Source organism: Populus trichocarpa, chromosome 1, assembly GCF_000002775.5.
Source record: "Populus trichocarpa isolate Nisqually-1 chromosome 1, P.trichocarpa_v4.1, whole genome shotgun sequence".
Taxonomy (NCBI): Eukaryota; Viridiplantae; Streptophyta; class Magnoliopsida; order Malpighiales; family Salicaceae; genus Populus; species Populus trichocarpa.
Window position 1 is genome coordinate 24,773,105 of NC_037285.2, and position 17,850 is coordinate 24,790,954.

The 17,850-nt window shown below is 32.6% G+C and overlaps 1 protein-coding gene across 3 annotated transcripts; it reads left to right on the forward strand.

Annotated features, from left to right (window-relative positions):
• The first annotated feature begins 576 nt into the window (after positions 1-576).
• On the forward strand, positions 577-12,824 carry LOC18094979 (myb family transcription factor PHL5). 3 transcript variants are annotated; one of them, XM_024592970.2, is made up of 7 exons: positions 577-1,110; positions 1,214-1,427; positions 1,519-1,595; positions 1,699-1,738; positions 12,048-12,117; positions 12,229-12,298; positions 12,386-12,824. In XM_024592970.2, the coding sequence occupies exons 1-7, from the start codon at positions 577-579 to the stop codon at positions 12,572-12,574; spliced, it is 1,194 nt and encodes a 397-aa protein (XP_024448738.2). In that variant the 3' UTR covers positions 12,575-12,824. The 3 variants fall into 3 exon arrangements, with proteins under 3 accessions (XP_024448738.2, XP_024448741.2, XP_006369451.3); XM_024592973.2 differs by having other exon boundaries at positions 12,060-12,117; XM_006369389.3 differs by lacking the exon at positions 12,048-12,117 and having other exon boundaries at positions 12,386-12,522.
• The last annotated feature ends 5,026 nt before the right edge of the window (positions 12,825-17,850 follow it).

The following is a 17,850-nucleotide window of genomic DNA, read 5'->3' on the forward strand; positions in this document are numbered from 1 at the left end:
AATTTCAAGACTTTGTCATAACTACATGTAAGTCTTGAATATGTATACTCTAGCTTTTTAACTCAAATCAACACGTATATCTCCGCTTAAGCAAAATTTATTCAAACTCTTTTGGGTTGGAGCGATTGAAAAAAACGATGAATGTTTTTTTATATATATAGAAATAGACACCTAATAGTGTTCATGAAGATCCACTTTTACATGGCCTATATATATATTATCTGAAGCGTTTGTGCCTTGGATGGATCAAAATCAATATTGTTCGTCCCTATCCGACTTGGAATGAGTAAAAGGATTGCTTGACATACATTGTTGTGTATTTGTAGCTTTGGCTCATTAGTTTAGAGACACAGAATATCCTTTTCATAAAGTAATTAATGCCCTATTTTATTTCTCATTCTGATCTGTCCCAATCCAAAACATTACTTGTATGCCACACTTACCTTCTTCATCTTCTAGGCAAGTAACATAATATTTAAACTACAAACACTCTAGTGTCCTTTCAGGAAAGAAAACGAAGCTGCAGCCAGAAATTTATTTCATATTTTCATATTGTGCTTTTGGTATAAATCACAGATGAACACTCAAAAGAGAAAAGTTCATGAACAGAACTGTAGTTTGGAAACATTTACTTCTAAGCAGATGGCTTCCGATGGGAACATGGGCTTTTGCTTTCAGTTTAATTTACCAGTCCTTCATGAAGGCTCAATACCCAAGTTCAGTCCAGGGACTTCCAGTACACCTTCAGCACCCATCATTTCTAGCCATTTTGCATCATCAGCTTCTGCTCCTTATGCACCAGAAGGCTACAAGGGCCTTTCATGTGATACAAGTAGCTTATCTACATGTTCTCCAGTCGGCAAAACTCAATGTTCAGTTGTTAATCCACAAAACAGCATTCTTGATCTTAAATCATCTGTCAACTTGATCAATTTGCACAACAATCAAGATCCAAGAAGTACAGAAAACACGTACCAAGATTTGTATCGGAATTTGTCGGGAAGTAGCCTTTTTCCTCCTATCCTGCAGAAGTCAGCAAATAAATTAGCCGCCTTGAATCGAAGGATAATGCATGTTGATAATAGATTCAAGGATCACCAAAACCATGAAGTAAGTTTATTCAACGTTGTCATTAATTCTTTTTCCTGTCATGTGAATTGGGACTAATCTTGATGGGAGAATGATGCAATATATACATCTCCTATTTATACAGGTTGCTTACCAGCCATTCACCTCTCAAGTTACAAAACCAACCTCTCACTTTCAGCCACAGAAGCAGCCTGCATATTCTCCTTATGACATGACATCCGGTGCTAACAATTCGGTTTCATTAGGAGCAACAATCAAAAGAAAAATACGTGTTAGATGGACTCAAGATCTTCACAAGCGATTTGTTGAATCTGTAAATCGACTTGGAGGTGCAGAAAGTAAGAGGAACTTGATATGTTTTGACAAGGAAATAACAGTATCAATGATAATTGATTGATAATCTTTGGTTATTGGCATTTGTTTACGTAGAGGCTACTCCAAAGGGTATTCTGAGAGAAATGGACGTTCATGGATTGACAATCTTGCATGTTAAAAGTCACTTACAGGTTTGAATTTCTATCCTTCATTAGTTTTTAATGAATTTAATTGTTGAATTCTCGATCATCCTTATCTCATTGTAGATTTCTTTCTTTTCTTTTTTTTTTATAGAAATATCGTACAGTAAGATACCTTCCGGAATCGAAAGAAGGTATATTCACTTGAAAGCTCTACTTTGTGATCTCTTAAATTAATTTCCTTTGTATGCTTCTGCTCCATGTTATGTTAAATAAAACACCCCGGCTGCCAAAGACAAGCAACATAAATGCATTATCATACTGAGTTTTTGGATTAATTCTGGAGGTTAGTTTTAGGTATGTTGATAGAGTTTTAGGAGTATAATTCTATAGTAGATTTTACTGTTCACGTTATTTTGTTTGTGCCTCTTACAAGTTTCGAATTTAGCAGTAGAAATGTACAAGTTTCAATGCAAAATTCATTTTTTTTTTATAAATGATTCTTTAATATATATATATATATATATATATATATATATATATATATATATAATAATTATTAGAATATATACTTTATTAAAATACTTCAAATATAAACATTTGTTGGGAAAACAAGGAACAACTTACACCAATCTAACCAAATCTAGTCAAATCACAATTCACAAATCCCAATTATTTTTCCACTTTGTGCAATCACAAATAAAATCACAAATAAAATAATGCAATCAAACACATAAATCAACATAAAGATTTTTATGTAGAAAACTCAATGCGGGAAAAATCACGGGACCGTAGTCCACCTAAAAACTTTCACTATCAACAAATAATGAGTTCATAAGTATTCTTCCTCATATTTAACTAAGGGCTACAACATGCATATCATCAAGAACAATCTATTCTTGAAATACAACAAAATTAAAGAGAGAAGTGTTTGAGAAAAACTCACAACACTGACAACCCCGTTTTCTGTCAAAACAACCAGCTTGCACACCACCAATCTTCGATCCAACCGTTCAGAATGAATAGTAACGTGTCTAAAAGCTGCTGTCAAAATCTCAGCCCGATCCAACGGTTAACAAGTTGGAAATCAAAGAATGAAGACAGACAATTTAGCCGCCTCTTCTTCCTTTCTTTCTCTCGTGCTCCCTGTTCTGTTTTTTTTTTTCTCTTAATTCACTTTTGCCGCTATAGTGGTCATTTATGTTTTAATTCAAAGAGGCAGCCATGCTATCTCTTACCAATTAATGTGGTGGTCCCCTCATTACATGGTGCGAGACCACACACAACAAATCTCCCCCTCACGCACTATGTGAGGAATTCGCCATACTGGCGATCATCTTGTAAACTTCAATTTAGAAGGCTCTACCAAACCTACTTTCATCCTACAAAACTCAAATTTCTCTCTCGATAAAGGCTCGGTCATCATATCTGATGCAATGTTATCATTATGGATCTTCCCAACAACAAATGACTTCATCTCCATAGCATCTCGAATCCATTGATATCTAACCTCAATGTGCTTTGATCGAGAGTGAAAAGTAGGATGCTTACCGAGATGGATTGCACTGTCACAGTGCAAGACTAAGTTCTCTTGAACTAGACTAAGTTCATATAAGAACTTCTTCATCCATAACAGCTTTTTGCCCCCTTTAGTAAGAGTAATATATTCAGCCTCTATAGTAGATAAAGCAACATATTTTTGCAACCTTGATTGCCATAAGACTGCTCCCCCTGCAAACTTCATCAAGTATCCTGATGTGGATTTTCTAGAATCTACATCACCAGCCATATATGCATCTGTGTATCCATCTAACACATGTTTATTATTGCCAAAACATAAGTTGAAACTAGAAGTACCTTTAAGATACCTTAGTATCCATTTCACTACTGACCAGTGTTCTTTACCAGGATTAGAGAGGAACTGACTAACCATACCAACAACATGAGCTATATCCGGCCTTGTGCAAACCATAACATACATCAAGCTACCAATTGCGGATGCATATGGAACCTTTTTCATCTCATTTCTTTCTTCATCACTTAAAGGACACTGCTTCGAACTTAGCTTAAAGTGGCTTGCAAGTGAACAAACAGGTTTGAAGTTGGTCATGCTGAATCTCTCAAGTACCTTTTGAACATATCTCTCCTAAGATAGCCAAAGTTTCTCCTTCTTCTTGTCACGTGTAATCTTCATGCCAAGAATTTGTTTTGTCGATCCTAAGTCTTTCATTGCTAAAGACTTGCTTAACTCTTCCTTCAAAATCTGAATCCTTTTAGCATCATGGCCAACAATCAATATATCATCCACATAGAACAAGAGAATAATAAAGTTTTCATATGAAAATCTTTTCATAAATACATAATGATCAGAAGTGGTCCTATATATAAAGAATCAAACTTCTTGTACCACTACCTTGGAGCTTGCTTTAACCCATATAAACTCATTTTCAACTTGCAAACTAACTACTATTTTCCTTTTGCCTCAAACCCTTCAGATTGCTCAATTTAGATCTCCTCATCTAAATCAACATGGAGAAAAACAGTTTTCACATCAAGTTGTTCAACTTCAAGATTCAAACTAGCAGCTAAACCAAGCACAATTGGGATTGAAGACATCTGGACCACTAGTGAAAAAATTTCTTCAAAATCAATACCCTTCTTCTAACCAAAACCTTTCACAACCAATCTTGCCTTATACCTTAGTTATGAGTAATGCTTATCAATTTTCAACCTGAACACCTATTTGTATTTTAGTGCTCTCTTACCTTTATGAAGCTTAACTAACTCAAAAGTATGGTTTTCATGCAAGGATTTCATCTCTTTTTGCATTGCTTTCAACCATTCATTTTTCTTCTCATGTGACATAACTTCATTAAAGCATTTTGACTCTCCCCTATCAGTAACCAACACATACTTATGAGGAGAATATTTGGTGGAAGGTTGGCGAGGTCTAGTTGACCTCCTCAATTGTGGCTCATCTAGAGCTTCTTGAATAACTTGTTCAAAAAAAGCATCAATATCATCATTAGCTGATTCAGGATCACCAACTAATGGCTCAATAAGAAAATCACCATTATCATGATTTTGCAAATCTCCTCCCATGATTAGCAAGCATCAAAGGTAATTGTGAAGTAGGTCTTGGATTCGAATTAGATGGAATAAAAATAGTAGACTCTGTTTTCTCCTTCTGTTCAAAGTCTTCAATAGTTTGATCTTCAAAAAAGGTAACATCTCTGCTTCTAAAAATTTTCTTCTCCTTTGGATTTCACAACCTATAGCCAAACTCATCATCTTCAAAGCCTAAGAAAATACATTATTTTGTCTTGATATCAAGCTTAGACCTTTCATCCCTGGAAACATGTATAAATGTTCTGCATCCAAACACTCTCAAATATGCATAAGAAATATCATTTCATTTCCATACTCTATCTGGAACATCAAATTCAAGAGGAACTGACAGACAAAGGTTGATCATGGCAACTGTAGTCTTCATTGTCTCATCCCAAAAGGACTTAGGCAATTTTGTATGAGAGAGCATACATCTAATTCTTTCAACAATGGTTATGTTTATTCTCTCAGCCACTCCATTCTGATGTGGAGTCTTAAGAACTATTTTCTCCAACTTGATACCATGTTCCCTGCAGTACTTCTCAAAAGGACCCCTGTATTCACCATCATTGTCAACTCGAATACATTTCAGCTTTCTACCAATTTCTCTTTCAACTCTGGCATGGAAATTCTTAAAGACATCAAGCATCTGATCTTTGGATTTCAAACAAGTGGCCCAAATTTTCTTGGAGTGATCATCAATAAAACTAACAAAGTACAATGCACATCTAAGAGACTTATCAATCATAAAGCAAATATCAATATGATCTTTGAGTGATCATCAATAAAACTAAATCAAAAACATGTGATCTTCTATGTGAAGGTGATCTTTGAAATGCAACTCTATGTTGTTTACCAGCTAAACAATGAGTACATGTGTTCAAGTTCATACCTTTTAATGAAAGGTAGTTCTTCTTGGCAAGGATGTCAAGGCTTTTCTCACTCAAATGTCCAAGTCGTTTATGCTATAAATTAGTAGAGAAATCTTCAATTGCATTCACCTCCCCTTTGATCACCTTGGCTTGTGACATGTAGAGACCCATTTTCTTCCCTTTAACAACAATTAAAGAATTTCTGGAGAGCTTTCATTTATCATCTCTAAAGTAATTGTGATAGCCTTCTTTATCAAGAGTACCTGTAGAGATCAAATGTAGGCGTGTATTATGCACATGTCTAACATCTTTGAGTAGCAACTTGCACCCGGTATTAGTTTTTAATCAAATGTCTCCAATGTCCACAACACTAGTCATCCCTTGATTTCCCACCCTAACTTGACCAAAGTCACTAGCAGTGTAGGATGTGTAAAAATCAAGTCGGGGTGTAACATGATAAAAAGCTATTAAATCTGCAACCCAGGTGGTATCCTGACATACAAGATTAACACAACCATCATCACAAACAATAGCAACATCACCATCAAATACAACTGCAATTGTACCATTCTCTTCATTCTTATCTTCGTCTTTGCCATTTTTATCTCTTTTATACTTTCTACAATCTTTTTGAATATGTTCAGGCTTGTCATAATAATAACATTTAATTCTCTTCCTTGACTAAGATCTTCCTCTTGGCTTTTATTTGCCTTTTCTATTGTCGGATTCTCTATCTTGCTTACCATGAGAGAACCTACTTTGACTTCTTCCTCAACTTTCTGTAATAAGTGCATGGACTGGGAAGTGCTTGTCCCTTTCCTCCTTTTCTCTTAATTGAGAATATTATCCTTCACTTTCTTCAAAGTGATCTTTCCATTCGGAGTAGAATTGCTAAGTGACACCACCAAAGTCTCTCAACTATCCGGCAATGAACTCAATAAGATTAGTGCTTCCATCTCATCAGCTAACTCAAGATTCATCAATGACAGCTGATTCAAGAACCCTTGGAATTCATTTATGTGCACTGAAGCATCTTCACCATCTTTGTACTTTAAATTCACAAAATCTCTAATTACAAAAACCTTGTTTTGTGCACTCTCCTTAGCAAAGGTTTCTTCCAACATCTTCCAAACTGTATAGCAGTCATGTTTTTAAGAAATATGATTAATGGAGTTAGAAGAAACCCATTTTCTAACATTAGCAATCACTTTTTTATTAAGCCCATTCCATTTTGCTTCATCTATTTAATCAGGCTTTATTCCTTTACATTCAAGCGACAAAGCCAAATCATTGCAATATAAGTGATCCTCCATAATTGTTTTCCATAGAAAATAATTGGAGGAAGTGAGCTTTATCATGCCCGAATCTTCCTTTTCCATTTTAACTGCATAAGAAATTCAATCTACACAACCAGTGCTCTAATACCACTTTGTTGGGGAAAAAAAGAACAACCAGACACCAATCTTGTCAATTCACAATTCACAAGTTCTAATCTTTTACGTGGAAAACCCGATGCAGGAAAAACCACGAGACCGTAGTCCACCTAAAAACTTCCACTATAAAAAAATAATGGGTTCATAAGTATTCTTCCTCAGATTTAATTAAGGGCTACAACATGCATATCATCAAGAACAACCTATTCTTGGAATACAACAAGATTAAAGAGAGAAGTGTTTGAGAAAAACTCACAACACTAACAACCTTGTTTTTTATCAAAACAACTAGCTTTCACACCACCAATCTTCGATCCAACTGTCCAGAATGAAGTGTAACGTGTCTAGAAGCTGCTGTCAAAATCTCAGCCCGATCCAACGATTAACAAGCTGGAAATCAAAGAATGAAGACAAACGATTCAATTGCCTCTTCTTCTTTTTTTCTCTCGTGCTCCTTGTTCTATTTTTTTCTCTTAATTCACTTCTGCCGCTACAGTGGTCATTTTTGTTTTAAGTCAAAGAGGCAACCATGCTGTCTCTTGCCAATTAATGTGGTGGTCCCCTGATTACATGGTGCGGGACCACACACAACATCATTCAAAATAAACATAATCAAGTAATGATGATAAACAAAATACTAAAATTAAAACCTTATAAAAATTGTTACAATGACTATCTTTGTTTTAATTAGCATCAGCGACCATGCCTCAACCTTGTCTTGTCCTCATCCTCAACATCGACCAAGACCTATCATATTGACTATGACAAATTAAATGTAACACGTTATCGTAATAAAAAATTTCAAGTTGTAGAAAAAATGAATAAGTAAAGCATAATTAATTTCCACATTAAACCTATAAAAAACGATTAATAATTTGACACTAACCTTGCTATCTTATCCAATTTTACAATTAAGTCATAAAAAAACCCAAATAACAACACTAACATAACTAAACTTAATAACTCTCTAAATCATATTAAATTATAAAAATTACAACCTTCACATAACATAAACCTACAAAATTTTCAAATAAGGGTGTTTGTTTTGAGGAAAATTCTTTTTCAAGGAAAGCATTTTTCTTATGGAAAACATATTTTTTTAAAAAAATAAGTTATTTTCTATTGTTTAGATGTTTCAAGAAAAATAGTTATGTAAAATAAATTTTTTTTTATTAATGGTTTTTTAATGATGGTAATAAGATGAAAAAAATTGCAATGTTTGTAATAAAAATAGTGGTCATGATAATTATGATGGTGACATTAATGATGGTTAAGGTTATAATATTTGTGATACTAATAATATTGGTGATAATGAATCATAGGATGATAAATGTTGTGATAGTAGAGATGATGACAATAATGATGAATTAATATTTATTTTAATAACCAAATAATGGTGGTGACAACCATAACAATAAGGTAGTAATGCTAGTTGTTGTTGTAAGGATAATGGTGTTAGAGAATTATAGTGAGATGGTGATAAAATGTGGTTATATTGATAATAAGCTAGTTGTTTGTGGTGATGCATGATGGGGTTGTTGTGGTGGTGGCGAAGGGTTATTGATGTATATGGAAACAAGATAAAAAAAAAAAAAAACAATAAGCATAACACAAAATTTAGATGAAAATGGTCTTCACACAAACACCGAAATTCAAGATTTTATTACAAAATACTTCTTTTCAAGTAGTTTGCTAAAATAAAATTTAAATAACCTTATTTATATTAGAAAAAAAATCTTAAACAAAGCCAAAAAAAATAAAAGAGTTTTAAACCAAATAAAATAAAGAATCATAAATCAATAAGGAGAGTATTACAAATCTAAATAGTAACTGTTAGGCTTTATTTGAAGACCTTTCCAATCTTCGATTACCATAAAATTTTAAATCTATAGAAAATCAAACATCTAGAATCTTTGACCAAATTTTAGCCTAATCAAGCTGTCAAATCTAAAGTTATGCCTATTAAAATAAGATTGCGTATTTGGGAAAAATCTCATGCATCAATCTTTCTAGGTTAAAGAGAATTTGTTCTTGAGTTCAAATTACACTTACCTCAATCTTGTGGATATCCAATCAAAAGCTTCTAACCTTTACATGCTTATACTTTATATTAAAAACATCATACATACCAGCAACATGTTTAGGCTCCTTAGTAACAAAACCAATCTTATAAATCATTTACAATAACTTTTGCAATAGCCTTCCCAATCTTTAACTCAACCTGAGACTTAGTACTATAAAGACCAAACACCTCTGTATCTTTTATATCATCACCAACAAGATGCATGATGGTTTCTCTACTAGTACTATGAAGAACTTTTGAACATCTGCTTCAAATATTTTATTTGAAGTCCAAAAACATTAATTTTAACCTCATCAATTCCAGAATTCTTCTCAAGCACATGTAAGGCACGTCCTCTGCAATATGCTTCATAAAAAATCACCTCTGAAACCACATTTAATTTGGTTTTCTTATATTTGATGATTTCACTATTAAGACCAAATTCACTATGCTCATCAGCATGAACATCTTATGCATACTCAGGGTCATCATAGATCATGATTTTTGCATCGAAATCTTCTCTTTTAGCATCATCTTACCCATTCTCATTTAATTTTTATGGTTGATTCTAATCTATAAATGAACTAGAATCATTAAAAAAATTTAGTTTCAATATCATCTCATCATGATTAAGAATTTGTCTCATCTACTCATGCATCTAAAATAATTTCTCAAAACTAGTCATCGATTCATGATCAACTTTGTTAATTGATGGGATAGTTCTTCAAATTGCCTATGTATGTTTATTATTGTTAGTCGACAAGTTAATTTTATAAATTATTTATGCATATCTGTTATTACCAGTTCCTAAATGTTTCTTTCCAAAAGAAAACATCTACATCCCCTACTACACAAGCACATCTTATTTGGTGACCACCTCTTTCATCTATGGTTATTCAACAATACATAATAAATAACCATCAAGAATCATTTGGATTTGATATCAACTAACATAGATAGAAATAACTCAAGAAAAATAGCAAGTATAAGAATACAAAATTTGGGTGAAGAAGGTCTTCACACAAAAACTTTAATTCAAAATTTTATTAATGAATTTTTTTTTCAAGTATTCTGTTAAAATACAAGCTAAATAACATTATTTATGCTAAGAGAAATATCTTAAACAAAGCTAAAAAAAATTAAAAAAACAATCTAAACCAAATAGTTAAAAAAAATTATAAATCAACTAGGAAAATATTGCAAATCCAAATAGTAACTTATGGATTTTATTTGAAGGCATTCTCAATCTTTGATTTAATGTTGTAGGAAACAGGGCCTCTGAAATCTTTGAGCAAAGTTTTAATTCAATCCAATAGCCCGATTCAAAATTATGCTCATTAATATAAGATTGTGCATTTAAGAAAAATCTCCTACATTAGTTATAATAGGTGATGATAAGATGGAGTTTGTGGTTGTCAATAATAGTGATGGTAGTAGTGATGGGATGATGACAATGTGATAATTATGGTGGTGGTGGCGGTGTTGGTGGTGATAATATAGGTGAATATAATGAGTTTGTAGTACGAGGAAAATATTTTTCCTTCCTTTATGAAGTTAAAATATTTTAAAATATTCTTCGTTGATTTTTTTTATTATTTGTTTTGTATTAAAATATGAAAAAAAAATTCACAAAAAAAACAGACTCTAAATAAAAATTCATTAACATTATTTAACAAGTTCAAATAAACCTTAATATACTAACCGATATCATAATTAAACTATCAAAACTAAAAACCTCCTAAAATTATTATTTTTATGTAACATAAACTTACAAATTTTTTAAATTAAACAAAAACCCATAAAACGAACTAACAATTTCAAATCAACCTTAACATCTTAACCAAATTCATAATTAAAGAATCAAAGCCAAAACCCCTCCTCTCTAAAAAAAAAATATTATTCTCACATAATATAACCAACAAATTTTTCAATTAAATAAAAATCTATAAACTTCATGTAACAATTCCAAATAAACCTCAACATTCTAACCAATTTCACAATCAAACCAATAGAAAAAACCCTAAAATTACTAACTTTTAAAGTATATACAAACCAATTCCAAATTAATCTTCACTTCATAATCAATTTGACAACCAAAAAATCAAAACCAAAAGCACCCCAAAAATTACTATTCTCACATAACCTAAACCTATTAATTTCTCAAATTAAATAAGAACCCATAAAAATCAATTAATGATTTCTAATAAACCTTAACATCCTAATCAATTTTATAATTAAACCATCAAAACAAAACGAACTTCTAAAGTTACCAACTGATCTCACATAACATAAACCTCTACATTTCTCAAATTATACAAAAACCCATAAAAAAAACTATTAAAATCAATTTACAATCTTATATTAACAACAATAACCTTGTTAATTTCACAATTAATACATCAAACCAAACCCCCTCTCCCTCAAATTGCTAAATTTAATTTAACATAAAACTAATTACCTTTTAAATCACATAAAAACCCATTAGAATTAAATTGATAATCTCATATTAACAAGAATATTCAAACCAATTATTTCACAACTAAATCATCAAATTCATAAAATTGTAAATTATCCTCTTTAACTTAACCTAGACCCAATTAATTTTTAGATTATACAAAAACCTATCAAAATAAACTAAAAATACCATATTAATAATAACAATCCTAACAATTTCATATTTAAATCATCAAATAAGAAACCCTAACTTACTAAACTTAAGTTCACATAAACCTAATTAGTTTTCAACTTACATAAAAACTCAACCAAATCACATCAATATTGTTATAACATGTTATTTGCATGATATTGAAGTGATTTGGATGAGTTTTTATCCAAATCATAAATAACCAACCCTAACTTGTGTTGGAATATTTATTCATAATTCTCTTTCTTTTAAAAAATTCATTATTGTTATAGTTGTAAAGCACCGATTGGCTTCTTCAATTTCTAATAAAAATTTACATATCACCAAAAAAATATCCACTTTCTCATTAAATTATCTTGCATAATATATTTTACATGCATGCAGTTTGTGATTCAGATGCTGGAAGATTGGAGAAAACTCCTAAAATTGTAGTAACAAAATTCGACCAAAAAATGTTAGTATTTGCATCCATATTTTACCAAAATTTTCATATAAAATTGTTCTTTTAAAAAACTTATACCAATTAAAGCACCTAGGCTAATCTTTTCCTTATGTTGATCTTCAGAGGCTCTCACATTGCTAAAGCATTGCAACTGCAACTCGATGTGCAGAGGCGCATGCATGAACAGCTGGAGGTTTGCATTTCTTTCTCTATTTTTTCCTTATTTTCTCATTCTTGTCAAACATTGATATGATCTCACATTTACACTTCTCTTTTTTAGATACAAAGAAATTTAAGGTCCCAGATTGAAGAACAAGGGAGGCAGCTCAAACAGATGCTAGACCAGCAACTAAAAACAAGAAATACTGATCTTGGAAGCATCAGAAATAACTCAAATCCCATCGACCCATCAGATGATTTTGAATTCAAGAATGTTTTAACTATAAAACGACTAGAGGATGCACACTAACCCTCTACCCAAGTACACAATATGTTTTATGTCTTCACCATGCAGTCGTTCAATCATCAGATACAGTACAATATATTGGTTTTCTATATAAAGATAGAAATAATCAACCTTGTTCAAAAAAACATATATTTTCATGTTGTCCTTTCTTAATTACGGATTTTAATTTATTTGGTTATCATATCAACTGGATGTTTTACATCTCCTGTAAGAACTTCAAACCAGATGTTCTATTTTATTCTTTATACTTTGATACTCAAACTTTTAGATTTATTTTCAATTTGATCCAAGGCTTTTAATATTATAATCTAATATTTGAATTCGATTTTTCTTATACCTTGAATTCAAATTATGAATATAGTTATAAAAACTAATCGAGAATATCCTTTATTACTAAAGGGAAATAAAATTGAAAACCCCCCTTAAAATTCAAAGACTAAACATTAATTCAAAAATTGAAATTAAATAAAGTTCAAGCTGTTAAAACCTGGGATTTCTACCCTTCAAATGTTAAACCAAAAATAATCTTGCAAGCATAAAAATAACCGAAAATTCCATCCAACCTTCAAATGATTTTAAAGACATACATGCTTCTATTATAGAAGGACTAGAGGATACCCATCAACCTAGCAGCACAAGTATATATCAAGCATGTCTTTATGTACATCTAGTGGCGGAGGCAAGGGGCTGGTAGGGGCCTCCGCCTCTACAAGAAAATATTTTTCTCAGCTCCTTTCTTGTAAATATTTATAATTTTAGTAAAAATAACTGAAATTTTAATTTTTTTAAAATAATTTTTTTAATTTGTTCTTGCTCCGCCCTGCGTACATCTCATCAGACTAAAGAGGAGTCTGAGGTCTTGCAGTGGACGTACAATGTATATCATGTTTTGAAAAAGAGATATATACCGACTAATATTGTTTAACAACAATAAGAAAGATAATCATCCCTGTAGAGCAACAAAATCGATACTTTGACAAGCAATGTAATTATTCAACGGTTACTTGGTGTTGGTTGTGTTGGGCATTAGATTTTTAAGCTATCGATGAATGAAACTGACATAATTTAAAAAATGTATATTCTATACAATCATTATTTACAGAGATTAGAAGTCTATTAATACACAAAAAAATCTATTCTATTTTTTACAATACACGTTTAAAGGCAAGAATAAAGTTTTACCCTTAAATCAGGTGATTCCTATAATTTCTTTATTGATCCTATAATTTCTCAAGCTCATGCCAACACTCCCTCTCAAGTTGGTGCATACAAATCTTAGATGTTCAACTTGTTAGGTGAGTTATAGAAATTCTTACTACAAACAGCTTTTGTGAGTAAATATGCTAGTTGGTCTTTAAATTTGACAAACGAGAAACAAATGATTCTAGCCTGAAGATTCTATTTAATAAAATATAGATCTATCTTTATATGTTTTGTCCGATCATGTTGAACTAGATTATATGAGATATCAATAACAACTTTATTATCACAAAAACAAGTCCATTTCACAGTTAGGAGCAAAGCTGATTTCTGTTAACAATCTTTTAAGCAAGAGAAGTTCAGAAAGACCCTTAGTCATCCCATGGAATTCAGCCTCAGCACTCAACAATGCCACCACTTTTTGTTTCTTACTTCTCCAAGTAACAAGATTCCCTCCAACAAAGGTGAAATATCTCAAAGTTGATTTTCTATCGAAAATATTTCTTACCCAGTCTACATATGTATATCCTTTTACCCTTAGATGGTTATGTTTTGAAAACATAATTCCCTTTCTAGGAGAAGACTTCAAGTATCGAAGAATTTTAATCATTGTTTCCATGTGATCTTTATTTGGACAATGCATGAATTGACTTACTGCTAGGGGTGTTCACGGTTCGGTTCGGTTCGGTTTTAACTTAAAAATTCAACCGAACCGGAAAATAATATTCCTTATCAATATGACCCAGACCGAACCGAGAACCGGTTCAGACCGAACTAATTTTGTGCGGTTCGGGTCGGTTTTTTAGTATTAAAAACCGGAAAAACCGGAAACCAATTAAATAGGCTTTTTTTTTACTGCTGTCGTTATACCAAAGCCCTGTAATTTCTTCATTTCACAATGAATCAAAGATCAAAGAGATGCTTAGATCTGCAAATGCATGTGGAGCCATTATAACCACCAAAAAAGGTGCAATCCCTGCTCTTCCAACACCAGATAAAGTCCACAAACACAAATTTCTATTACTTTCCACTCAATTAAAAAAGGACTCCATTCAGATGAAAAGATCTAGATCGAGCTTGAAAAACTGAAACCGGTTCTTGATGTGTGGGTTGTTGTCGGTGGTTGTTGATTGGAGAAAAGTGAAGGTTGTGGATGGCACTGCTATATGGAAGACGATCTAGATCGGGCCTGAAAAACTGAAACCGGTTCTTGATGTGTGGGTTGTTGTTTGTGGTTGATGATAGGAGTAAAGTGAAGGTTGTGGATGACGCTACCATATGGAAGACCAGAGAGTGATGGTAGGAGGAGGTGAGAAGCTCTGGTGTAAAAATTCAAAAAGAGGATTTAATGTTAGGTTAACACGAGAGAAAATGAGAGAGAGGAGAAGAGAGGAGAGGGAGGCGGCTGGAAAGTGATGAAATGAATTAGGGTTAGGGATGTTTGCTTTTATACCTTGTTTTTTAAGTTTTTCAGATTCAATTGAACCGGTCCGGTTTGGTCCGGTTCAATCGGCTTAAGCTTTTTGAAACCGAAACCGAACCGGACCGAGTGGTTTTGAGTATTTTTTAATCGGTTTATTCGGTTTTTTCTATCGGTTGGGTATTTTCGGTTAATTGTTTCTCGGTTTTTTCGGTTTAATCGGTTGGTCGGTTTTTTTGAACACCCCTACTTACTACATAAATATTTGGGCATGTGATAGAGAGATAAATAAGTTTTCCTACAAGTCTCGAGTACCTCACTTTATCCATAGGTACTGGGTTAGTGTATTCTCCAAGTTTATGATTATAAACAATTGGTGCGTCTACAAGTTTGCACTCTAGTAGTCCAACTTTAAATAGTAAGTCTATAAAATATTTTTATTAGGAAAGAAATATACCTAGCTTTGATCTAGAAATCTCAATTCCTAGAAAATATTTTAGTCCTTCTAGATTCTTCATCTCAAATTTAGTAGCCAACTCCTCCTGGAGTCTTGATATTTATTTTGGATTATCTCATGTAGTAATCATGTCATCCAAATAGACCATTAGTGCAATCACCTTGCCTCGTTGATGTTTTAGAAATAGCGTATGATTTGAGTTGCTTTGTTGAAAACCATGTTTCTTCATTGCTAAGATAAATCTCCTGAACCATACTCGAGGTGATTGTTTTAATCCATATAGTGCTCGCTACAATTTGCACAATATCTTGGATTTTAAGGTTGCCATGTAGCTTGGTGGAATATTTATATAAACTTCCTCTTTAAGATCATCACGGAAGAAGGCATTTTTTACATCAAACTGATGTAATGACCAATCAATATTAGCTGTAAGAGATAACACCACCCTAATTGTGTTCAACTTGGTCACTGGTGAAAAGGTCTCTTGATAATCCACACTATATGTCTATGTATAGCCTTTTGCTACTAGTCGTGTTCTGTATCTCTCAATTGATCCATCTATTCTGTGTTTGATAGAAAACACCCATCTGCACCCCACCAGCTTTTTTCCTTCGAGTAGGGGTACCAAGGTCCATGTTCCATTTTTAAGCAGAGCATCCATTTCTTCTATTATAACTTTAGTCCACTTGGGATCAGTCAATGCTTCATGAACACTTGTAGGTACATGACATGAGGAAAATGCATGTACAAAGTTTTTTTAGAGGTTCAAAAAGCCTTTTAATAGATATAAAATTTGCAACTAGATACTTTGACCTTCGTTATTCAAATTCTAGAGAATATCTATTGGGTGGTTTGCGTAGATTATGCTTGAAAGGTAAAGTATAACCAATAGTGGTATCTATATCATGAGAATTTGGAGATGTAGTTGGAGAGCTTACCTCAGGAATATTCTTAGAAGAAGGATAGTCAGGTACTAAGTAGAGATGAGGTTGTATATCTGCTTTAGTTGTATCTCCCAGTATGCTTGTTGTAGTTGTATCATCTAGTGAAGTAATTGGCACATCTAATTTTGTCTCAGAATCTATGTTTTCTTCATTAACCATTCAAATTATAACCAATTTGGCACTTCTTCTAAGTACTCCCCCTGACGTGGCTTTTGAAAAGAAGGTGTTAGACTCTAGAAATGTAACATCCATAGTCACATAAGTGTGTTTACTGACTAAATCATAGCACCAATATCCTTTTATATATGAGAGCCATATCCCGAAAAAAGACCTCGGATAGCGCAAAGGATCTAATTTAGTGTGTTGGTTCTCATGGAGGTTGACAAAGGCGACACATCCAAAGATTCATAGGGGGATCATCAACATTGAAGACAATGAGACATGGGTCGAAAGCACTTGAAACGGGGTCTTCAAGTTTAATACTTTGAGGGCATTCGATTGAGGAGATGCACTATTGTGGCAACCACATCAGACCAATATCGGCTAGGCATGTTTGTGCCAAGTAATAGTGCCCAAGTAGTTTCAAGAATATGTTAATTTTTTCGTTCAACAATTTCATTTTGCTGAGGGGTCTGAGGGCATGAATTAAAGTCCATGTTGTTGACAATATTGAAACACATTGAGGACTTCATTTTTGTGTTTCAGTAAATAAAGTCACGTCATGTGAGTACAATCATTTACAAAGATCACAAACCATTGAATACTAGACATAGTAGAAACTGGGGAAGGATCCACACATTCGAGTGAATTAAAGCAAATGAAACATCGCTTTTATTCATATTCAAAGGATAATGTACTTGATGACTCTTAGCTAAAACTAGAGACGTGGCACGTGCTACGCCGCGGGTTAATTTTTTTGTATAAAAAATATAAAAAAAAGTTAAAATTTAAGAGTGTTAAGTTTTTCTACAAAGTTATACCTAAGAGCATCGGGTCTGTCTGTTACTCCTAATCCAAAAGTTATATTTATAATATTAATAATAATATTAAACTTGCATGACCCAAGTTTAAGTGAGTTTGGTTGCAACATCAAACCCGAAGCCTTTGATATGAGTCTGGTTGCAAGGACTTGTTATAAAAGTGTGATAATTAAAAAGGAAAAAATTTAATATTACATAATGAAATTAAAAAAAAAAGATTAATTGAAAAGAAAAAAACAATAAAGTAAAGCATTATTCCGATGAATAGTGCTTTGCAA

Coding starts and splice junctions, on each gene's coding strand:
- LOC18094979 (XM_024592970.2), top strand. CDS start 577: ATGAACACTCAAAAGAGAAAAGTTCATGAACAGAACTGTAGTTTGGAA. Junction 1,111..1,213: donor AGGATCACCAAAACCATGAA/GTAAGTTTATTC, acceptor CTATTTATACAG/GTTGCTTACCAGCCATTCAC. Junction 1,596..1,698: donor ATGTTAAAAGTCACTTACAG/GTTTGAATTTCT, acceptor TTTTTTTTATAG/AAATATCGTACAGTAAGATA.